We start from the raw sequence: 26,405 nt of genomic DNA, 5'->3' as shown, positions 1-26,405 counted from the left end.
CATTTCAGTTCTTATTAGAATCCGACGTGTAACGTTTCAGATCAAAAATAAGAGGTACTCTATGGGGATTCATGTTATTTGGAGTTATTGCTCTTGAATTCCAAAATTGAAAATAAGTTATTAAATTTAAAAGTTATTGTTACGTATTTTATCGAAAATCACTGAACCAAAATGTATTACAAATTTCAATTTTAAGATTTTTACAAGCTCTTCTGGTATTCTGTTTTTGTTTGGTAGCGAAATAGAAGCGTTATAATTCTAGAATATAAGACATTAAGCCTGAACTCTCCAAAGATAAAAAAAAATTACTAAAATTATTTCCTACGCCATAAAAAATGAGCATAGAAGAATTGGAAAAAAATTAATTTTCAATTTTAACATTTCCAGAAATTCCTCTGGTGCCCTGTAAATATTTGGTAGCGTAACAGAAGAGATATAAATCTAGAATAGAGATACTAAGCCTAAATTCTAAAGGTTAAAACAGAAGATATTATTATATTCAAACGCTAGTGCTCCTACGTTATAGGAAATCAGTGAAACAGAATTGTTAAAAAATTTGACGTTCAATAATCAGCATTTTTAATGAACTCCTCCTTTAATACCCTGTTTTCGTTAGGTATAGCGAAATAAAAGAGTTATAGATAGATACAAGTCTAGAAGAGAAATATTAAGCCATTTCTTGTTTCTTACGTTATACAAAATTATTGTAGAAGAATGACATAAAAATGTGATTTGCAATTTTAACAATTTTGCAAGCACCGCTGATACAACTGTTTTTCATTTGTTGCGAAATAGAAGGTAGAGAATAGAATAAGTTCAGAATAGATTTATTAAGCCTAAATTCCAACTATGAAAAAGTTATTAAATTTAAAAGCTATTGTATTCTATGTTTTGCAAACTTAGTGTAGAAAAGTCACATAAAAATTTGATTTTCAATTTTAATATTTTCAGGAGCTCCTCTGATACATTCATTTTGATTAGCAGTGAAAAGCGATATCCACGTGCAGAATAGAGATATTAAGCCTAAATTGCAGAGGTAAAAAATAGAAGCTAGTATCACATAAGGCAATTGATCAACATGTTACAAAGCATCAGTGTCACAATACTATCGAAAAATGTAACTTTCAATTTTAAAAATTTTTAGGAGCCCCTATCTGGTACCCGGTTTTTATATAGTAGCGAAATTGAAAGGATTTTAAGAACTATTAGATAGAATAAAGAGATATTTCCTATTAACAATTTTACCTTGGCCCCAGTTGGTCGCAAAATTGGCTCAATATGGGTCTTATAAAAACATGCACCGAGAGACCAATATTGGAGCGTCTAAATTTTTTAATATTGGTCCTAGAATGGTTTATACAGAGCCTATATTTACTGAATAATGATAAATATTGGGTGATTTTTTACAATATTGGATGAAAATTTACAATTAGATATTTACAATTTACATATTTACAGAAAATTACAATTTTTCAAAAAATATTACATTGTGTTTAGAAAATATTACATATTTTTTAAAAATATACGTCTATGTTCGTCTCAAAGACAGTTTTTTCAAATTTTTAATCGCAACGTGCATAAATACACAAATAAAAAATTTATCAATTGAGTTTGCGCAATACTTTGTAAAAAGTACCATTTTCTAAAAGGTGATTGAGAATCAAGATTTTTTTCATGTGACCATCATTTTATATTTCAAAAAATATAGCGAATGCATAATTTTGAGATCAAAATATAGCTACTTTTATTATTACTATATTTTGATAAACACGAAAATCTTGATTTCAAAGCAATAATTTTGAAAATTTGAATAATAAAGTTACCAGATCTTGTAATTTTTAAGAAATACACAATAACAAGCAATTAATGATTTAAATGAATTTTTTAAGCTTCTTTAATTCTAAGCTTATATTTACAAGACCTTCAAAAAGTCATTGATTAAGATTATCTATAATATTAAAAAAAAAACTCAACTGGTAAAACAAAAATAATTTCAATTAAACGGTTATTTAAAGATCGTCATATGTACAGTACCGCTCAAAAGTATCAGTACACCTAGAAACTTATAAAAAAATGGCAAAATTCAAAGTGTCATAACTTCTTTAAAAATGTTCAAAAATGCTTCTGCTTTAGCTCATTGAAAACAAAAATGTACATAAATTTTTGTTTTCAAATTTTTTCTGAGAAAAATACGAAAAAATAAATTTCAAAATATTAAATTGTAAACGTTGATTCTTATTTCATTATTATATTTTCCAAAAAGAAAAGTTAAAATTGTTATAATAAATTATGAAATAATATTATCGAGAAATATTAAATTTTAATTTATTTTAATTAAAAAATTTTCATATCATATTACACTAAAATTCATTATAATTGCTGGAAAATCATTAAATTCTGAAAAAAAACTTTTTTTTAATTTGACAATAACTTCGTCAAAAAACATGTTTTTTTGGAAATTGTTTTTTTAAATGAAAGCTAAAAGTCCAAATTTTTCAATGGTATAATAAAAATTAACAATATCTAACCCCTTTGTGCCCGTACATCGCGTCAAACTTCACAAAAAATTAATACAATTTTTTATGATTGTTTAGAGTGTAATTGTACATAGTTGCAAAATATATTAATTAAAAACAATTAGAGTACACAAAAGTAGAGATTTCAAGCTTCAAAATGAGATAAAGCAGAAGCATTTTTGATCATTTTTAAAGAAGTTATGACACTTTGAATTTTGCCATTTTTTTATAAGTTTCTAGGTGTACTGATACTTTTGAGCGGTACTGTATTTTTCCAACTACTTTTCGCAGTTTAAATTATATTTGTATTTTAAGCAACATATTTGATTAATTTTCTTTTTAATGAAAGCCAAGAAACTAAATTTGGACACACACAGAAGTTGCGTTGCGTGTGTTTCAATTAAATTTGATGGTTCAGGGTTAAAGATTAATTAACTGAATTGTGAGGGTGGTACCATAAAATTAGTTCCGATGTAACAAAACTGCTAAAAGATTAATGACAATTTTTTTCTTGTCTGCGTTTGTCCGAAAAAAATCTCATCGTTTGTAGATCAAGTATATTCATAGCTATGCTTCAGGGCGATGCAGAAATCAAGATATAAAAGTAGATTTCAAAAGAAGTTTCAGTTTTCATTTCTCACGGTCTCAGGAAAGAATAAGAAGAATAAAAATAATGTTCTTTTGTGAAAGAAATATTAGATAATCTTATTAACATTGAATAAAAATATGGTTTTATAAATTTACTGCATTGTTAACTACGTGAAAAGCTACCTCAAAAATTTAGAATTATTCATTACTGGTGATTTGGAGATTTTTTAAAAAAAGTAATTAAAAATTTTTTTTAACTTTGAAGACCTCTAGCAACTACTTTATCTTGGCCCTAGTTGGGATCAAAATTGGCTCAATATGTTTCCCATATGAACATGCACCGAGGGACCAATATTGGGATAGCTATATTTTTGAATCTAGAATGGTTTTATTTATATTGGGCAATAACAATGCTATATAGGGCCGATAGTGGTTGAAAAGTGGCTGTAAAATATTGGGTTAATCTAACAATTCTCTATAGGGTCGATATTGGTTGAAAAGTGGCTGTAAAATATTGGGTTAATCTAACAATTCTCTATAGGGCCGATATTGGTTGAAAAGTGGCTGTAAAGTATTATATTAATCTAACAATTCTATTTAGGGCCGATAGTGGTTGAAAAGTGGCTGTACAATATTAGGTTAATCCAACAATTCTATATGGGGCCGATATTGGCTGAAAAGTGGCTATAAAATAACAGGTTAATCTAGCAATTCTATATGGGTCCGATATTGGTTGAAAAGTGGCTGTAAAGTATTAGATTAATGTAACAATTCTATATAGGGCCGATAGTGGTTGAAAAGTGGCTGTACAATATTACGTTAATCTAGCAATTCTATATAGTAGTTGAAAAGTGGCTGTACAATATTTGGTTAATCTAGCAATTCTATATATTGCCAATATTGGTTGAAAAGTGGCTGTAAAATATTAGGTTAATCCAACAATTCTATATATTGCCGATATTGGTTGAAAAGTGGCTGTAAAATATTAGGTTAATCTAACAATTCTATTTAGGGCCAATAGCGGGAGAATATCGGCCTCATAGAGTCATGATTTATGAATATTGGTTCAGTGAGAGCACACAAGTTATTCTGCTACAAGGGATATTTCTCTGATTCAAAGACCAGGCGACAATATGGTGGAAAGTGGGGATAGCTAAGATTCGAAAGCCTCTTTAAGCTAAACTGTTCAGCCTAGAAATTGTCGGATTTAAGCGAAAGTTTCACTGTTTAGCTACGCATCATTCCTGAAAATTGGTACTGCTTTTTTTTTAATAAATGATGTTCTTCTAGAAAAAGTCAGGAATCACCCCGGTGTACGCATGCTAACTCAATGGAAAATTTAGAAATACTAGAATTTCAGTAGAAAGTAACAGTCATTTCTATTTTATGTGACAATTTAAGAAAATTATGTATGTAATTTACGTGTTATGTAGTCAAAGGTGTGGTTAAGGGTGAAGGCAGTAACAATTGTCATGGCTGAGGGCCTGACAAAAATTTTTTACAAAACATAGTGTCATTTAATTAGTTTCTTTTTTTTTATAAAGAAAATTGCAAAGAATTTCTTTACGTCTATATAAAAACTGCAATTTTATTTAAAGGGTCTTCAAACATTCTACACAATATGAAAATAAGGATTTTGGTTCTTTAAAGAAAAGACCCGCTATAAATATTATCCTGGAGTTCATAAAACCTTTGTTCAGCTTTGGATGTAGTTATCTTCCTCCTCCGTTGCACTGCAGCTTTCGTGGGCCTAACATATACTCGCATGAAAGGGGAGGGAGCAAAACCAGATAATACGTGCTATTATTGGACTAAATCTTTAATGTTTGCTAAAATATCTGAATCTTCTATAAGCGATTAAAAGCTGGATTGAAAATAAGCTGGTCTATAATAAACTGGACTGAAATTAATTTTTGTAACTGCAATGACCAATAAATAAGGATAGTTTAAAACAAAAAAATCATTAGTAATTTGACATTGTATAACTAGCTTATCCACCCAGACGCCGTGGATTAATTAATAACAACTCGCCAATAAGGTAGGTCTTTTTTCAATATGGTTAGTCTAAGTGTTATTCATAGTTCTTTTTTTTTTTTTTTTTTNTTTTTTTTTTTTTTTTTTTTTTTTTTTTTTTTTTTTTTTTTTTTTTTGCTAAAAAACTAGAAGTACCCCGTTTTACCCCACTCTTCCTTATATATCTGATGTGTGCATGTAACAAATTACCCGTTTAGTCTGTAGAAAGAGGGGCGCACAAAAAAACTTAGACGAGAGGCTTTTAAAGCATATTTAGAATTTTCGATCTCCGTCAGTTGAGTTCGAGCCTGAAGAGAGAGAGGTGTTCTTAATAACTAACTGCTAGTGTCTTTAATTAGATAGGAATGTTTTAAGAACCTTTTTCTGCATTTTTTCCCCTCATTATTCAACTTTTATATAATGAAGTTTAAAGTTCAATATAAATACTATTATATATAATTTAATTCTTTTAAATATTATTTCAAAGATGTTATTGATTTTTTTTATCCGTCTTAATAGCTTTAAAAAGAATTTTAAACAGAGAATGTATTCTTTTCTATTATTCTAGCTATCCAATACGAATTTTGTATAATTTGATCGTTTTTTGTAAATTAATAATAAATATTTAAATTTCAACCATCATTAAATATTGTATGCAATTTTTTACGTTATCTTTATACTTTTGGGGAAGTAAACAAAACAATAATAGCCTTAAAATAATATTTAAGGGCCATTCACATAAAACGTAAGTATATTTTCGAATTTATCGGCAAAAAAAAAGCAAATTAAAATGCTCCATGATTATGTAAGAAAGTACCGCTTATTTTTTGCTTTAACTTTGATATTTAATTTTAAGAATGTTGATGATATTTAATTTTAAAAATGCTAGGATTGAAGTCAAATAAAAGATGAACTTTATATAAAACAAAGTTAATACTAAATAATTTAGTATTTTGTAAAAGTTTTTTTCCCCAGCTTTTTTTCCCAAATTTAATTTTTAATCCAGATTTGAAATTTTTTAAGGATATGAAATAGCCTCAAAATAATAGCCTTGAAAGATTCTGGTACGTGTAAGTTCATTTGAATCTGTTACTCGCTGTATAGATTACGTTTTTTGTTCTGTTCTGCATTTTCTTTACATTTCATTTTCCATTTTTTTGCTTTATATGTTTTAATTCGTATATATATTTTTACTTAATGTGTTCTATTTTCGTTTCAATTTTTTCTTCGAGTGCTCCTCACACTATTATATTAATATATTTTGCTTTCGCTATATTGATACAATATTAGAAAGCACTCTTTTGGCGGATATAATCGTGTGAGCTGATGAGGAGATTTTATTTTCAGGATTTTTGTTAATTTTTTTTCTCCTCCTTTCTTTCGAATTCCTCCCATCCCAGTTTCTTGTTTCTTTAAATTTTTNTAGTATATATATATATGTATGAAATAAAAGTAAAGGGCTTTTAAAGACTTTAATAAGTATTTTTTATATCCCCACCTCCCCCCTTTTCAGCAAAAATAAGTAAATCACAAATAAGCATAAGTGCAATTGTGAAAAATTATTGTTTGAAAGTGAGCAGTGTTTGGAAATTTTTACCTTTACGATATCTGACTTGTTCAAAAAACATGATTTTGGACTACATTTTTGGAATTGAGTTTATTATAAATTCAGTCGCAGCTTTTTAAAAAATTTTTTACTTTTGTTTGTACTCCAATTATTTACAAAGTTGTGGCAGTTTTTGTGCAAGATGAGAACAGTGGATAGATTAGTGATTTTAAATCTTTAAATGCGTTTTTCTAAAAATCAGTTGTTTTCCCATTTTACATCACCCTAAACACGATATCTCTCATTATTTTTTAAAATAATTGTCTGCAATTCTTAATGAGTGTTTATGTTTATAGCACACAGATTTTGAACTACAAGTTAAGAGAAAAAAGTAAAATTTTATTTTTTATGCATGTTTTTTTTNTTTTTTTTTTTTTTTTTTTTTTTTTTTTTTTTTTTTTTTTTTTTTTTTTGCGGAGACACGTGCCGAAATTTTTAGTATATGCACTTAATAGTATATGCTCTTGCTTTTAAGATAATTGTTCAAAACACAGTTTATAGCCTTTAAGATAAAATCCTTTATAGATTTTTTGTTTTGGGTGATAAAATGTTTTTTTACTGTGTTTAGAATAAATGTATAAAAATGCCTTATTTTTACCTAAAACTAGCCATTGAAAAAAACATTAATGCATTAATAAGTATTTTTTTTTACAAGTTTAATAAATGTTTATACATATTGTAACATATAAACTAGTTTTTTTTTTAAATTTCATATTAATATTTAAAAAAAAAATTTTTGTGGAAATTAGTCGGATACCTTAACGCAGAAAACCGGCGTTTCTTGCTGTATTTAACAATAAATTATTAAAATGCTGAATAAAATATTTTTTCACTTATTTTGACCGAAACAATCCCAAAATAGTGAAAAAATTACACAAAATATGTTTTATAAGTATTCTGAGTCAAAGGGAAGAGCTAAATTGAAGCAAACTTGCTTGCTAGAATTATTAAATAAAAGCAATCACGTTTAAGCCTTGTTTTAAATAATTCTACAGAACATTGCATGAATTTTCTTTCCAAACTCATTTGATTATTTTAAAATAAAATAACATTTTAACTCGTTAATAATTCACATTTAATGTAGGAGGAAAATTTTAATTGAAAAATGTTCTTTTCAAATGACAATTATTTTAATAAGTCTCCTGAAAAAATTCTTTACAGCATATCTCTAAAATGTTTAAAATGACATTTTTTATACTGGTGACCCCCTGCTCATGTGATGATACCCCCCCCCCGTAAGGATTGCTTCCAATCTTATATGGTTCGTTTTGGCTCGCTAATGTCTGGGGTTCATTTAAAATATATCCTAGTGTTTGCAAAGTAAATAATTGCAAAAAAAATTCAATAACTTTTTAAAAAAAATTTTATTTTACAATAAGTTTAATTATTATCAGAAAAAGGTTACAATCTGTTACATAAGTAAAAGGTTACACCTGTTGCTAATTAGTTTTAAAAAACATACAGATTTATTTAGCTATGTATATGTCTGGTATGTATTGTAAATAATTTCTGAAAATATCAAAACATCTATGCAATCAAAAAATTTAATGTACTTTCGAGATTTAGCATTATAAATTTCTGTTTTATGTAAAATTCGCAAATAAATAAATAAACGAATAACTCCGAATATCTTTTCATCTAATGATTGGGTTTTTGCGTACTAGGATTCATATTTAATATTTTGATGTCCTGATCTCAAATGTTAATTAATTCATGTAGACAATATTTTGAGTTACGAAATCAGAAGCAAAAACGTACTTTATCCGAGTAAACACGCCTTCTTTTTAGTCGGATTTGGAATTCTTACCCACAAAATATAGGGGGTAGCTGCAATTTATGGAGCAAATAGTTTGAACAGGAGAGCGCTCCAAAGTTTTGACACCTTAATGTTATTTTTACTTTTTTCGTATTTCACCATGTCTCGAGAACTTTTTAAGCGAAGGGAAAAAATTTTCTTCACCATAGTAAAATTCGTTAATCCAAAAGTAATTCTGTACAAAAAAAGATTTTTTTTGATAATTATTTACTATTTTTATTTACTTTATTTAATGATAGTTTAAAAAAATTTTGAATAGTGAAGTATGCATTACTTTACATTATTTTAAAGTACTTAATTTTTAATGGTTCACAAAATTTGAGCGGAGTTGGTCGAATGGCTCCTGAGAAATCGTTTTTTTTATATATGTAAAAAAAAACATGCATTTGCTGCTATTTTGATCAAACTATTGGGACCCTATTTCGCAGATAGGGATTAACCCCCATATGTTTAGGGTCAGAAATCCAAATCAGTTAAAAAAAAAAGCATGATTATTCAGATAAAGTACGTTTTTGTGTCTGATATCGTAACTTGAAATATCATTTGCACAAATTAATTTAACTTATTCAAGATGACCCCTTGAACCATTAAGATTGAGTCCTAGTAAGCAAAAAACCGATCATTAGATCAAGAGTTACTCAAGGTGATTCGTTTATTTTATTATTATTTTTTTTGTGTGTGTGTGCACTATAATTGCCAACTTACTTTTTACTAAATTCCTAAATAGTTTTCCCATATGGCCAGCTTAGACAGTTAGTACTAGATTTTGATGCTAGTCTACCAACTCATAAAAATTCTAATTCATAACATAATAGCAAATTTTTTCTTTAAAGCGATGTTTTTTTTTCTTCCGTCAACTGCTTATAACAGCACTCGATCTGACTCTCAGACAAATTGGTATTTATTTCAGGTATCAACATGTAAGAGGTAAAAGGATTACAAAATTGTTGCTCTGTTTCATTATGAAACATAAATTCTTTTACTGATAATCGACGTCCAAATACATACTATGTTAAGTGACTAACTTAAAGAGCGGCCATTTTGACAGGTTTCACTGTAACAGAATAAAAAGAAAAAAGATTAAATTTTATTCGCTTGTGATCATTACCACATAATATTTATCCACAATTTACAAAAACCTCTCATATTAAATTGTTTACGTTTTCAGTTCATTGAGATTTCTTATAAATAATTTCCAAATTTATTTTCAATGAGAGGACAGTCTTTTTATATATTGCATGTTTTTAGCATTGCGTTTTGAGCCAGGGACGAACAGACCACCAAGGCTTAACTCAATAAAACTTAACTAAATGTACCCATTGCGTGATACAAATTTTATCAGTTCTCGAACATTAAGTAGAAATTAAAAGATAAAAGATGCCATATTTATCTTTGAGGAAGAATATTATTAATTCGAGTCGAGTTAATTGAATTTAAATCATTCTCTTCTGGAATACCGTCACGTCCATCTTCTTACTCTGTTTGGAAACTTCGTGCGCATTGCGTAAGAATAAACACCATCTAAACACTGTATAAATTTTTTCGGCAGGATATCTTGATAAGATTGTGGAAATATACAACTCAACTCCTCTCTACATGTCGAAGCTTTAAAAAGTAATTTAAATACCACCTATGATGGCAAAAGTGCTTTTTGATTTTGTTAGCTGTTTAAGAATCTTTATTGCCTTATCATTTCCCTATGAACCTATAGTGAATTGTAAGTAGACCTTATCATTTAGCTACTGATTAAGGCTTTTTAAGTATCTTCTTTCTTTCTTTCTTCTTTTTCCTTTCTTTCCTTTCCTTTTTTTTTTTTTTTTTTTTTTTTTTTTTTTTTTTTTTTTTTTTTTTTTGTTTACCTTCAAAGTTGGATTTGTTTAGATGTGTTGATTTACAAGCAGTGCGGGACGTATACTATTATTGGTGTTCGCTTTATTGTCCCTCGCTGGTGTTATATTTCATCTGATTAAGGATTGCATTTTACAAAGGCAGGGAAAACAAGAAAATTCTTAGATAAAATACGAGTAATTGTAAATGTTTTTAAAAATATTAACGCTGTTTTTCGACGAAGAAAATAAAAAATACGTAGTTTGAGTGCCATAATCTTGAAGCAATGCGATGATTTTAAACTATATATATATATATAATCTTGCCGTGAAGAATTATACGGGCTTTGAAATCGACAAATAACTTAAATATTTTAAAAGTTATTTATTAAACTATTTTAGGAATCGCCAATTTGGCGACATTTTTCCACCTAGATGAAAATTATCAAAATCACTACCTTATTCTCAGTTTTCGCAAATTTTAATGAGGCCAGGTAATACAGCACTGCAGCAAATTTTTAAATATTAAACTATTAGACGACAAACGCTTTTCGTTTTCACCAAACTATGCCTTTTCCCCATATTGATGTTTTGCACCATTTTCAAAATAAACGCAGACAACGCTGGCCTTAGTTAGGCTAGGCTTGACCCAATAGTCATGAGTAGGACTGGGCTATAAATCGATATATCGCGACATATCGATTTACCGCCTATATCGGCAAACCGATACAGCAACTTTCATTCCAAGCGATGCATCAGAAATCTGCCGTCGAGTGAAGAAGACGATATAACGATATAGCGATATAGCGATACACGCAAGGACTTTCTCTTACGTTCCGATGCCAACTCGCGCTGTGGAAGACGATATTGTTTCGTTATGTTGAGACGGCCTTGACTGATGAGCGGTAGAATCAGAATCACTTTTGAGACCTTATATCGTTATATCACATGTTCGTTTTCGCACCTTCGCGATTTGAAATCGTTTCTTGTAGATTATTTTCAATGGGATTAACTTCGTGATCGCCGTCGTAACCTTGTTCTGAACGCAATCTATTATTGAAAAGAATTTATAAAGAAAAGTTTCTTCATTAATTAGGTAAGTTTTTTATTTATTTTCTGACAAAACTTTTTTTATATTTTTAAATGTGAAAATTATCGGAAATCTAATTTAAGGCACCCATAAGGAATTAAATTACAAAGTAAATAAATTTGTTAGGTTATTTTTTTACTTTCTTTTAATTTATTAAAAACCTTTCGGATAAAACTTCTAATAATTTAATGGGCTTCTATTACTGATTTTAAATTTATAAATCTTGAGTTGTTTTTATTTTTAGAAATAAAGTTAAAACAAAACTTATTTTTTGGACATAAGTCAATAAACTTTATTTGTTCAAAAGAATTTGAAAAGTTTGCGAATTTTATTCATTTTTTTTTTTTTTTTTTTTTATCAATTACTACTTCGTTTTATTAGAGAGTAAAATCATTATTTTTTTTTAATTTTCGTTTTATATTATTAGTTAATTAGCTAAATATATTACCGAATATCACAATTCTTTTGTTTTTATTTTTAAGAATTTAATTAAGAAACTTTGCCTTACTTTGTTTTTCGTTCATAATTCGGTCATTATTTAATTTAATTTAATTATTTATATGAAATAATAATAAAAATAGTGTTTAAGAAGCATTTTTTTTCTAAAATTTATTTAGCTCTTTGTTTTAAGCATACAAATAATTTTTTAACGAACTTATTTTTTAAATTTTGTTCCTATGCTGTTAGGTAAATATATTGATAAATTTCACTTTTATTTATTTTTTTATTTTTAAACTAAGAAATCTTTTGTTATTTGCGTGATCATTTTTAGAAAATATAACAAAACTTGTGTTTACTTCTTCATTAAGAATTTGAACATTACGATCGAACTTAATAATTCTGTAATTATTTACGCATAATAGTACAAGCAAATATTGATTTGTTAAAAAAAGTTTCTTTTTTTTAAAAAAAAAAAAATATTTTTAACACTTTGTTTTAAGTGTATAATGAATTTCTTAACAAACTTTTTTTTTAATTTTTTAAATTTTCTTTCAATAATTTCAGCTAGATATCTTTATAAAATTCCCTTTTTATTTTTAAACTGAGAAATCTTTCAGAGAACGAAAATTTTAAGAAATTATTACAAATCTTATGTTTACTTTTTAGTTTAAAATTCGAACATTTTTAATTTTAAACTTCGGCTTTTAGTCAATCTAACTTTTATTTTAATTAAAATATATTTTGAAATTTTAAAATCAGCTTTTGTTTAATAACAATATTTTTTTTCATTAAGGGTGTTTTAGGGGTTAACTTAAATTAAGACTGCTTATACCTTATAAACGATAAAGAAGTGCAAATATTTCATTCTGTATCTACACACATTTTTTCAATAAATATTTTAAGTAAGATTTGTACATCTTAGTCAATTTATTTAATATCTTTCTTTAGCAAAACATATATATTTTCAAATTTATAAATTGATTTAAATCAATATGCGTATGAAGTCTTGATAGAAATCTGACTTTCTGTGCCTTAAAGTAAATGAAATTCAAAAATACTATATCGCGATACATCGCTATATCGCGATGCAAAACTGACGATATATCACGATATATAATTTCTAATATCGCCCAGTCCTAGTCATGAGTAACCGTTGCAAACTCACAGCAGTTTCTAAAAAAGGCATATTCGCATTACGACGGTGCCTTCGAAACACAGCCATAAAGTTGCCGCGCATTTTTAAATCGATTTAATTGATGGGAAAAGCATTTTTGCAAAACATTCCATTTTAATGCAGCAGATATACTGGTGTTTTTGAAATTTAATTAAACTTATTGTAATCGAAAACGATCACAATTTAATACCAGATCATAATGAAATCAATTCATTATATTAAAAATACCAATTACATAATCTATACTTTTATAATTACGGTAAAACGCTTACATAAAATACAAGTTCCATGTTTATATAATGCCTCTTATGACACGCAGTGTTGCTTGCGTAAAGGTAAACATCAAAGAGCTTAACAACTAAACTTATTTTACATAATCTGACCTGTTATTAATGTCATTCTCATAGATTACGTGCGAGGGTGTAACTTTAAAAGATTGGAAAAAGGGGGTAGGCGTTATTTTGGCGCCAACATATTATATTCACTGTTCATGTCATTCTATAGACGCCTATGTTTTATTCTTCCAGCAACATAATTGCACCGAACTTTTCACCACCTTTTAGATCCCAATGACAAAGTCATAAAATGAGGCTTGGGAATAGGACCGCAATTGGGTGGCATATTTTTTATAATTCATGGGAAACAATTTTACGTCAGATACTTTGATATCTGTAGTTAAAAAAATATCATATTTTTAGTCAACAACTGAACTTCCACAAGGGTCGAGATTGACAGACCCCGCCTAGTATTACCAAGAAAAGCGTGCAGTAACTTCGACTGACAGATGGACATTTTTTTTATTATCTGTCCGCGTTTAAAATCTATTAAATTACTGATGACATTCACAAATGTCAGGAACATTCATTATTTCATATTTTAAAATCATGGTTTCACTGATTTTACAATATCAAGAGAATAAAAATAAAATCGCAATCGAATGTCGTCTGAAACGCCATATCAATATGAATCAATTTCGCAGTGTATTTTAGAAGTTGTCCACGTTGTAAATCTATTAAATTATGATTAACGTTTACAAATGTAAAGAATATTCATTATAATAACTATTTTATTTAAAACTTTGGTTTCATTGATTTCAGTATACCAAGAAGATTAAAAAAAAATCACGATCTGATATTTTTCAATTGAAAGTGGTCCACAATAGTATGTCATGTCATCTGACTAATTTTCCAATGTATTTTAAAAGTTATTCCCGTTTTAAATCGTTTAAATTATGATTAACATTTGTAAATGTAAAGAATATTCATTATAATAACTATTTCTTATTTAAAAATTGTGGTTTCACTGATTTTACAATTTCAGAAAGAAGATAAAAAAAAAATCGCGATCTAATATTTTTCAATTCAAAGTCGTCCAAAATAGTATGTCATGTCATCTGACTAATTTTCATATTCATTCCCGTTTTAAATCGTTTAAAAACGTGATTAACATTCGCAAATGTAAAGCATGTTCATTAATTATAATAACTATTTTATTTAAAACTCGTGGTTTTACCAATTTTACAAAACCAAGAAGAAAATAAAATAAAATAAATAAATAAATCTCGATCTAATATTTCCCAATTTAAAGTCGTCTAAAATGGCATAACACCTGAATAAATTTCCCAGAGTATTTTAAAAGTTGTCCCAATTTTAAATCTATTAAATTATGATTATCATTCGCAAGTGTGAAGAATATTCTTATAATAACCATTTCTAATTTAAAAATCGTGGTTTCACTTATTTTACAATGCCAAATAGAAGAAGAAGAAAAAAAATCGCTATCTAATATTTCCCAATCGAATGTCGTCCAAAATGGCATGTCATCTGAATAAATTACCCGGTAATCAAATCTGACTAGAAATCTCTAAATTGGGTGGGCACCACGATGGCGCCTTCAAACATTAACTCTAATTGCACATGAGATCGCGTGTCAAGGTATTAAAAGTGAAGGCGAAACTGGAAATCGGTGAGGAGTTTTTCTTTTCCTCAGAAGGTGAAGGTGAGGACTTCAGCACCCAACGCAAAAGATCTTGTGGAGTCGCGGATGTGTCAGGCCTTTGTCCAGACATGCATCCGGGATCAGATCCGATCTGTGACACTCATGGATATTGTCTTAACGAAGGCGTTTCATTATCTTTATAATGTTGCCAACAAATAGGAATTCTTTGTGTCATTGGTTCAACAAACACAAAGAAGGTGGTGTTTTGATTACGTCATTAAGAAATTAACTTGGTGCTCCTCTTAGTTTTCAGAAGTTATTAATATCTATTCTTTTTTTCGACTAAGAGATATCGTATTTATCATTACGTAATAATATATCATCAGATAGCGACGATATTTCAAGATGTAACAATGATATATCCAAATTCAACCAATTTAAATTAATTCTCTAATTCAATGTCTTCTTAGAATATATGGTGATCAATAATTTCCTTAGAAACAACTAGTTGTCAGAAAATATCGGTATTTTACGGTATATCATGATGCAACTAACTTACATTGTCAATATTTTTGTTAGAAACTTCATATTCTTGTTAGAAAATACTAATCGTCAGAAAATATCGAATATCGTGGTCGATAATATTTGAAGCACCAGATTGCCTTCGATATTTATCATTGTCGATAATGATAGTGGTTTTTATCGTTAATCATATTTTATAGTACAATATGGTTTTCACTATGATCATTCATTTTAAAATATTATTAAAGTGATTTAAAAATATCGATATTTCTACATATACTGATACATTGCCTACTTCTAATTTTCGCCCTTAATTGAGAAATTATGCTCTAATAATTCAGTATGAAAGTTCATTCTTACTTAACGTATACATAACGTATTCTTACTTGACGTATTACGTATTACTTAATCACTTTCGTGATAGTTAACTTTTTAGTAACATAAAACCGAAATTGACTTAATCGAGTCACATAAGTTCTCTATATTAAAATTAATAAAAATCAGTAAATTATTCTCAATTTTTGCATAGATTTATGGGTCTAAATTATGAAGCCTTAAGAAACCCTTTAAATGTTAAAAAATTAGGCCTCAAATGTTCTTCTATTTCGAAGAACTGTGAATTTTCTTTATACTGACACTTTGTGCCATTTCCACAAATAACATAGAGGGCGCTGGTTATCAGATGATGGATAAAATTAAACCTAACAGTAATAAATGACTAACGCAAACTCTCAACAGTTATAAATACAGCATATTAATCGTTAAATGATTTATTTCAAATAAAATAAGGATAGAACTTCGAAGATCTTTAAAACTTTCTTAATATAAATAACGATGAAAATAGATGTTGGAAATTAGGAACAATCGATTCCAAATGCTCGTGTTTCTTTTTCTCCGAAGACAAACGATTTCATGACAGAATAATAGCTCCTCGTCACTTTCCAAACATTCTACGACTCCCTTGCGAATTGTCCCCCTTCATCCAAGTCGTCTCCAGGGCCTCCTTAGTATTGCCTCTCGCTTTAAAATCAATTGTGCAACTCAACTTCAGAAGTGTCTGAACTATATCTCGGAAAGTTTATTCAGTCTGAAAGTAGAAGTCATAGTACTTTTCAGTAAAAGTTCGATGACCATGTTTTAACAGACGCGTCTAGGATTTTATCGTCTGCTCTTTAAATACAATGTTCTCGAAAGCAACTCTTGAAAGACTTTTACTATTCTATTTTATGTACTTAATGCATGTTTTCATTGCTAAATTGTATGCAAAATTTTGTGTTCGTTTTTAATTTTTAAAGAAGAAATTAAGTACAGATTTTTTATTAGTATCCGCTGCTGTAAAATTTTCATGAAATATGCTCAGTGACAGCTGGGAGGGAGGGGGGCTCTCCCTCTTTGTGTGTATATATATACACTGGTTATCATAAATTAAGGAAAATTCACAAAAATCGCGATAACTNTGTTAAATGAGTTTTGCCAAGATTCAGATGTCTCAGTTTCCGTGAGATTGAATATTCTCCAGCTTTTGGAAAAAGTATATCAGTTATCAAAAAAAATCAAATATTTTTAATCCAAATGTTTTCTGTTTTTGGATTTCCATAATTAATTATTTAAGTTTTGGTGGTATATATCATGATTTGAATAAATTTTTTTCAGACCGATTGCCTTTCCCCAGAATATGGTGATTTGCTACTGCTCTATCGAACGCAAGCTGTTGTTTCCTCTATGTTTCCAGATGTAGTTGTAAGTATTTATTGTATTGATTCTAAATTATAAGTAGAATACCGTGCTTTGAATTTAGGTAGATTTCATTAAGATTTAGAGATTAATTAGAATTTAGATTTTAAAATTTTATTTTTTGCTTATTGAGTTCAGAAAAAAAAATTATCAGTGAATATGTTTCGAATTTAGGTAGATTTCTTTAGATTTAGATAAAATAGAATTTATATTTTCAATATTAATTTTTTACTTTTTGAGTACATAAAACAAAATCTTAGTTACTTGATGAAACTGTTATAGCTGTTTATTACATAATAGAGTAGATTTCTCTTCGCGCTATGGTTTATTTTTATTATGTCAGATCTTTACACTAACTTATTCTTATCTTAACTCTAGTTTTTTGGTTTGAAATAAATTTATATTGGTGTAAAAATTATTTTTGAAAATTTTAAAATGGAGACATGTTGTTTAAAGTGTAATAAAATAATATTTATCATCTATTTTGTACTTATAGTGGTTTAATATTAATTCAAAGCTTAATATACACAAACTTAACTGTGCCTTAATGTGCATTGGTTTAAAATATTAATTTGAAAAGTATTTTTAAAATTATTAAGCTAATAAGGGTTAAAATAATCGCATCTTTTAATAAATATTTAACATTTATTTGGTGCTAGACGAATTGTAATATCACCTATGTTTGTTATAAGAACTTTCAATATTGTTAAAGCCTTTTTCAGAAATTCATTCAGTTATTTATTTGTTGATAATTTACTAATAATATGAAGTTTGTAGTGTTTATTTTTTTTTTATTTATGTTTTGTGATTTTTTAAACTTGTTTTCATATTTCAATTTATAGATTTCTGATGAAGAAATAAAAGAAGAATTCCAAAGAAGGTTGTTATTTGACAACTTATTAAGTTTATGCCGAAATATTGAGCATTTTCAGTCTCTTTCCAAACTACTCATTCATTGGCCTCCATTCACGTCAACTGAAAAAAGGTGACACCTTAAGTTCAATATGCTTGCAAAATGGTTTTAATTGCTTTAACCTGTGACTCTAATTTTTAAACAAAGTTTTTCCTAAATTAAAGCTAAAAAAGAGCATTGCTCTAATTATTGGCTCTAAAATGGCGAGGGAAAAATTTTAAAATTCAACCTAAACTGAAGTAATCAACAATATTTTTTTAAAATCGATTTCTTTCTTGCACTATTTTTAATTAATTTTATTTATTCCTTCCTACCAAAGTATTTGTACAATAAAAATAATTTTTTTTCCATACTAATTTAGTAAGAAACAAAATGTCTGCAGAAATGTGAAAGGAAAAGTTTTCTAAGTGTTATTTTTGTCACAAATTCTATTTATGGACACACACTACTTAAAAAAATTTTCAAGGTCCCTTTAAAGAACAAAGAGACATTTGTAATTGTAAAGTGTTTGAGATGTTTTTTTNAAAAAATAAGTATGAAGTCAGCTGGGTTTTTTTTTTGGGGGGGGGGGGAACTTTATGAGGTGTTACTCTATTGATGTGATAATAGCACAGTATGCTAAAAACATAATCTTAAATAACTTTTGTTTTAAAGAGCAGATTTTCACTTGCTCAGTGATGTACATAGAGGTCAACTTTTACAGTCATTGGGAAATAAGTTTTTTAGTGGTAGCAACATTAGCATTCCGGTGTATTATATCTTGAAGTTTTAAGTTTCAAAGAAATTTTTAAACTGCCACGACAAGATCTATTTGGCAAAGTATGCTTATAGATGACTTAACAGTTTTGTTTTTAGAAAATTCTTCCAAACGTAACTGTCTTACTACCACTTCGTAAAATCTTTTTCAACGACTATATGAGTTGATAGGTATGGATGTATATAAGATATAATGAAATATGCAAAGAAATTAATAAAGGGCCCCAAATGTGTGATCCCTTGTCTAACTAAACTAATAGATTCATGTTTCCTAGATTGCAGCTTCCCTATTTTGATTGTCACTAATCCAAATCTGACGGAAATGTTATGTTTATTCAGAGGAAGTATTTAATTCAGAGGAAGTTGCTTTTTGTGTCTAGTTTATTAATTTAATAGTTAAGACTTATTAATTAGCATATTTATTGGGTCAACCATTTGAGCCATTAAGATAGGCATTTATTACATGAAGATCAGGCTAAATTTTTTTTTGCTTTGTATTTTATATTTTTTTAAATATATTAAATTCAGAATTACTCGATAAACTTATTCTAATGGCCATGTGTAATTCATTTAAAAATTTCTTTAAATGTCATTATCAGGACATAATGTTTGCGCATGGTATGTTTATTCAGAGGAAGTATTCAATTCAGAGGAAGTTGCTTTTTGTGTCTAATTTATTAATTTAATAGTTAAGACTTATTAATTAGCATATTTATTGGGTCAACCATTTGAGCCATTAAGATAGGCATTTATTACATAAAGATCAGGCTAAATTTTTTTTTTTTGCGCTTTGTATTTTATATTTTTTTAAATATATTAAATTCAGAATTACTTGATAAACTTATTCTAATGACCATGTGCAATTCATTTAAAAATTTCTTTAAATGTCATTATCAGGACATAATGTTTGCGCATGCTTATTACACCTTCAGAAATTGTAGTAATCTCTATAAAATTTTGCAATATCAATTTATATTATTTCCCAATATCAATTAATATTGTTTAAATTTTTTTAGGGAACCTAAGGATGACGAATGGACCAAATTGATGTGTAAATTGATTGATCTGAACTCTATAGAATCACTGGCAGTGGCTGTTTCTATATTAGAAAAAGCTCTCAGTTATCCCAGTTTTGAAAAAGAAGTAATTTTGCTCAATTTACTTTACTACTTTTTCTATAAATAGATACAATAGCTTTATTATTTGTTATTTAAAATATTATTTTCAGATTTAAGTGTAATTTATACAAATTGCATTGAATCTTAAATCATCTGAAGTGTATAAAATACTCTACAATAGTCTGACAGGTATTAAATTTGTTCAAAATTTAATCTAATTTACAAAGAAAAAAACTCTCTATTTATCCATCTTTTCCTCATGAAAATCTCAATTGATGAAATACTCAGAAATTAATATGGTTACCAGATGTCTATATTTAATGAATATTACGTCCAGATTAATACAAGATTGTTAAATTTAACAATGCAAGGAAGACAAACTACTAAAAGAAAATTATGGATTTTATTTTCAATTTCAGACAATATTTTTAATAATAAATTTGCAATGGGTGTTTTTTTTAAAATTATTTTTATTTGTAAACTGGAGATGAAGCATTTTTACTGATTTGTTCTTAATTTAATCTCAAAGCAATCTTCTATAACTTAATAAACTCTAATAATCTTTATACTATTAAAAAAAATTATTATTCAGTAGAAATGCAACTTTTAGACTATAAGTTAAATAACATTTTTTATTTTTAATTAAAAAAACATTAAAAATCATTTTATCATTACAAAATAAGCTATTTATTTAAAGTGCTTCTTTATGCGCTAAGTCATTTTAAAAATTTCAATTAATTTTTCTTATTTATTTATAGTGTTTTCAATTGGTCTTTGAAAAGATAAAAGAACAGAGAAAGATTCTTTACGTCCTCAAATCAGCTTTGAAAACTAATTATAGTGATATACATGAAGAAGCTATGAATGAACTTAAAGTTACTTTACAGGTAAACAAGAATCATGAATCATAATATTTTTTTTTGAATTTTACTACGCTTGTATTTCTTGTTATGCTTATTTTATAAATTAATAATTTAGGAGCTTAGCTTAAAGTAATAAAATTGAATATATATGTATAGGATTTGTATTTTGCAATAAATATTTTTTCTATTTAGCTTTAAATTATGTTATGAATATCAATTAAATGGGAAAAGCATTATTTTCAAGTAGTTATAATAAGAGGAATCTCAAACCAAATGTAGTTTGAAATTTAAGTTCATATAATACTTAAACATCGTGTTTTTAGAATAAAATGTACAGTGCACAAAAAAAAGGACCTCTCTGAATGACTTTTGATCTAATGATTAAATCTTCACTTTTTGGCAGAAAACTTTTTACTCAACAGGGCATTTATTGTTTTTTTTTATAAATTAGACGATATAAACTTTAGTCAGATTAGGACAAAGTAAATGAGAATGCATAAGCATATAAATAAAAAATTGATCTGAACCAAATTTTATTTGCATCTAATATTTTTTATTCTTAACTGTTATAACAACAAAATAATGCTTGATATATTTAGCATTCATAAAGTTTATCTCCTTTAGTTTTTTTTATATAAATAAACATTATAAAAATAAAATTTTATTTACTAAGTTCGATTTTTCTTATTATAATTAATGAGTAACGACAAGAAAACTCAACATAATATAAAAACAGTTGATATATATATTTTCAGAATTTTTTTCTTAACTTTCGTATTTGTAGAAGCTAGTTTGAAAAACTCATGAGATTTTTTGTATTTACCCTTACACAGTGTATTTTTATAACAAATCATAAGATGTTTCAATTCAAAGAAATTTTTATATTAAAATTGAATGCTGTAAATTTAATTAAAAACTAAAAAGCAATTAAGGTATTGATTAAGATAAGATTTTAAATATTAAATAAATATGACTATATTTAAAAAAAGGCATAAAGCATTATTTTTAGTTCTACANTAACCCCTTAAAGTTAAAAGTTTAACCCTTTAGGTCTCTGCTCATTATTATTTTTACTCCTGAAATATCACTACTATTTTGATCAATAAAAAAAAATCACAACTGTGATAATATGTATAATTAACTGTTTTTTAGTTGAATTTATGAACTGTTACAATTGACCCCGTAAGTGGGGACAAGTGCATGACTGTCAAAAATTGTTAATAACTAATATAATAACATTTAAAATCAGATATTTATTTATTTTTTCTGGTATAGGAGAGTCTAATTTACTCGCCTGTCAATTAATACTAATAATATATTGGATATTTTGATAGTTGAAAATAGTTAAGTAAAAAATGTTACAATTGACCCCACTCTCCCCTACTCTGTTACAAGTGAAAAACCTGAGTTCTCATTTTAAACGAGAGTTCTCATTTCCTTGATTATTCCATTCTTATGCAAATCCCACAGTGGTCTGATCGTAAGACACAATTCCCAGGATATTACCGAAGTTAAGCTTACTGGCAACGGTCACTGAGAGGGTGGGTGGCCACGTAGATCAGCCTGTGATGGGATCGAGGGTGCAGAGTATCGATCCTCATTCAACTGTTCTACAGTAAATTGCTCGAATTCGCGCAGCTCACCAGGCTTCCAAAGCGGGAGAGCAACTCTGCAGAGGATCAGAATTGTCATGTTTTTCGATCATTCTCAGGGATTTGTTGTTGTTGTTGTTACTTTACGTCGCACTAGAGCTGCACAATGGGCTATTGGCGACGGTCTGGGAAGCATCCCTAAGGATGATCCGAAGACATGCCATCACAATTTTGATCCTCTGCAGAGGGGATGGCACACCCGCTTCGGTAGCCCGACGACCTGCACGCGAATTCGAGCACTTTACGGTAGAACAGTTTAACGAGGACCAATACCGCACACCCTCGGTCCCTACGCAGACTGATCCAAGTGGTCACCCACCCGCACACACTGACCGCAGCCAGTGATGCTTGACTTCGGTGATCTGCTGGTAACCGTGTCTTAACGATCAGTCCACTGCGGGACCTCAGGGATTTTTCACCGATGCCAATGGCGTATTGCAACTGATTTATGTGAGCTTCACTTTCAGTGGGCAAGTTAAACTTTTTCCATCTTGTAAAAAGCGCAACTCCAGCGAGGCTAGTCCTCACCATCTACTTGATTGCCTGGATTTCATCATGGAAGAGGTTCTTGAGAGACCTCTCCTTTTCCTCGATTTTTTGAAGACTCACGGCTTCATGGATCTGGTATAGCTCCGCTATCCCAGCTGGGATTGGAAACAACAACAACAACCGATTTATGTTTCATAACCGTCGTTGAACAACCGACCCAATTTTTGGTTTACGACTGCTAATGTTCAACTCCGTAGCCTTGTAATTTTGAACCCAAACCAGAAGACTAAGAAACTCCTGGATCAAATATTGGGAGAAATTTGCCTTCGTGGAGAACTTTTTTGACGGAACTAACCCGCATTTGCGTTACAAGGAGAGGAAAACCACGAATACCTCCCAGCCTGACGACAAGGGGACTCTTACCCATGATCCAGGTCAGCCACTGAAGAAATTTTACGCCAGTACAGTGGTTGGAGCGAGCCGGGAGCGGAAAGAGAAATGCTCCATCCCCTGACCCATTCTGATTCGTCTTGTAAGTATTTTTCTTAAAATTGTTTGCACAATTTAATCCCTAGTGCGACATAAATAAAACACTTCATATTAATATTACTGCTTTCTTACGCAACGCTGAGTTTTCAGTAATTGTTGTTTTGAAGAGGTATCTCAGTCTGGAAAATAAATATCGAAGAGAAATGCGAGTACCTATATCCTCCTAAAACTTAGCCCCCAATATATTTAGCAACATTGAAGAAATCTTTAATTCAATTATCACATCTATAATACTCGAATACCAGTTGTGGCATCAAGTTTCAGTAATAAAAATAAAATTGTTAATTTTTAAAAAAAGACGATTTTTAGTTACTACACTGTATGGGATAACATACTATATCGGAATCTTGAATTACAGTTTTGGACACAAAAAAAAATTTCTCAATCATAATTGCAACAAAAAATGAATATTGAGTCAAAGCGAAACATGAATTACAACTATACAAAAGGCAGTTAGGGCAAAAGTGAACCTAAATTTCAGTTATGACATCAAAATTTTGTAACAAAGGTGAATTAATAAAATAAAAACAAATAAAATGAAAGGAAATAAAATGAAAACAAATTAAATAAAAGTAAATAAAATAAAAATAAATTAAAAATAAAAATACATAAAATGAAAATACATAAGATGAAAATATATAAAACAAAAATAAAAAATAAGTAAAATAAAAATAAAAAATAAACATGAGAAAAAATAAAAATAAATAAATAAATAAAACTGTTACTCTTGAAAGGAAGGTTTTTATTTATTGTACTGTATTGGATAACATATTGCATTTGCATATCTTTTTATTAGACTTTACTAGAATTCTAAATTACAATTTTTGAAGAAAAAAATATTCCTGAATTACAACTATGACAAAAACGAATATTGAATTAAATAAAACTCCGAATTACAATTACGCTAAATGCATTTATGACAAAATGATATATGAATGACGAATTCCAATTACTGTATAACATTAAGATTCTTTTTTAAATAAGAATAAACTGTTACTTTCCGAAATAACAGTTTTTAGTTATCAATTAACTACAATATTCGGAGAAATAAACATCGCCAATTATCTTAAAAATGCCACTGCTAACAGACACAGAGAGGTTAAAGTCCAATTCATTTTTTATAGTTCATGATGAAGGGAAATGATATGATTTGAAGAACATCAAATTATAAACAAATCATGCTTTCCCATAGCTTACGGAACACCTGATTTTTTCTCTGTTCATATACAATGCATATTGTTTTTTAAGATCGCCTACAGCGGCATGCGGCCACAAAGGTAATTTTTGGGGAGCTCTAAGAGGATGGCGGTTTGTGTGAGGAAAAAGAAAACAATTATCCAAAGGTCAATTGGTAACACACGTTCTCCCAAATCGGCTCTGTTTTCTTTTCTATTTATTTTTATTATTTTCTTGCAATGCCACGAGAATACAGCCAGCATTTTACAGCGATGTTTTTCGATTCACAATTGCCAATTGGTGAAATATGTAATTGTTCCATTAAAGGCTATCTATACAGTCAAGATCTTGAAAACCTTGTGAAGTCGAAAAAATATTTTTTCCCTTTGCCTTACATATCCACTTAATATTAATTTCAATTCCTATGTCGAAGAGTTTCTTGTCAAAATCTTGCTATGTCGAATACTTTTCGAAGTAAAAAATGAATTTTTTTCAGAAAAATCATCGCGTACCACCATTCAACATTACTGCGTCCCAAGAAAAAATGCTGCCCACATATTAAAACGTTTCAAATGATCAGAGAACATGGAAAACGATGAGTAGACAGTTATTTTTCGAATAGAAAAATTGATTCATAAGCAATTTCGAAAACGATTGCCACAATGGTAGATTTTTTTAAAATAATTAACTCCATTAATGTTACTTTATTGTAAGCGAATTCCTTTATATTTAATGCATATTAATTTTTGTGTTGCTTTTAAAAATAAAATTTTCATTGCAGCACTTAGACTTATTGTCAACTATTTTGCAAATATCCTTATTAGTATTCATGCAGATGTTCCATGACTATACGTTTTATATACTATTTAAGATGCTTCATTTTTAAACTTTTTAGAACATATTTGATTCTGAACTTAGGTTAAACTTGCTCTTTCGAAACTTGCTCTTTCGAAATTTTTTAAGAGTCTCTTCAACTTTGAGATATCGAGAGTATACTAAATAAATAACGATTATCGATTAAATGAAATAACGATATCCATAAAATAACGATTTTCATCGAATAATATGTTTTTTTTTAATATAAATTTTAACTTCAAGATAATTAGGTTACGTTCAGTTCATTTTATGCCAGCGCTCTCTATATATAATTTGAAAAAGGGGAGCTAATTAGTTTCGGGGATAGTAAAAAAAATGACCTGAAAATTTACACTTTCAGTTAGTAGCTAGTGGCCGGCAGACTCTAATGACTCCACTTTTTTTCAAACCTAATGAGTTGATAACCGATATCGATAGGTTCCTTTTCATTTAATAATCACTTTTTGCAAACTTTTTTGTGTTGTCTGGATTACATTATATAGATTTTTTAAAAAAAAATTCCTATTGGAAATAATCTACGGCTATAAAAAGTTAATTCAATAATCATATAATATAAATAGTAATGCATATATTGATTCAATAATCACATATATAACACATATATTAATTCAATAATCACATATTATAATTCATAATTTTGTCACATATTATAAATATGTGGCAAAATTTAGTTAAATATACTGACTTTAAAGAACTTTATATTAAAATAACTGAGGAGATAAAATATATTTAACGTATACGTTACAACT

The 26,405-nt window shown here is 28.3% G+C and overlaps 1 protein-coding gene across 1 annotated transcript in view; it reads left to right on the top strand.

Annotated features, from left to right (window-relative positions):
* Positions 1-16,980: 16,980 nt before the first annotated feature.
* LOC122269718 (uncharacterized) overlaps positions 16,981-26,405 on the top strand; it is a 37,034-nt gene continuing 27,609 nt past the window's right edge. The window contains exons 1-6 of the mRNA XM_043044105.2: positions 16,981-17,061; positions 17,184-17,270; positions 18,107-18,249; positions 19,950-20,076; positions 20,810-20,938; positions 23,068-23,190. Of these exons, the coding sequence (XP_042900039.2) occupies positions 17,253-17,270; positions 18,107-18,249; positions 19,950-20,076; positions 20,810-20,938; positions 23,068-23,190 (540 nt within the window). The 5' untranslated portion in view covers positions 16,981-17,061; positions 17,184-17,252. The remainder of the gene's footprint in view (positions 17,062-17,183; positions 17,271-18,106; positions 18,250-19,949; positions 20,077-20,809; positions 20,939-23,067; positions 23,191-26,405) is intronic.

This window comes from Parasteatoda tepidariorum, chromosome 10, assembly GCF_043381705.1.
Source record: "Parasteatoda tepidariorum isolate YZ-2023 chromosome 10, CAS_Ptep_4.0, whole genome shotgun sequence".
NCBI lineage: Eukaryota > Metazoa > Arthropoda > Arachnida > Araneae > Theridiidae > Parasteatoda > Parasteatoda tepidariorum.
The sequence above is the reverse complement of the archived record's forward strand: the minus strand, read 5'-3'. Positions and strand labels throughout refer to the sequence as shown.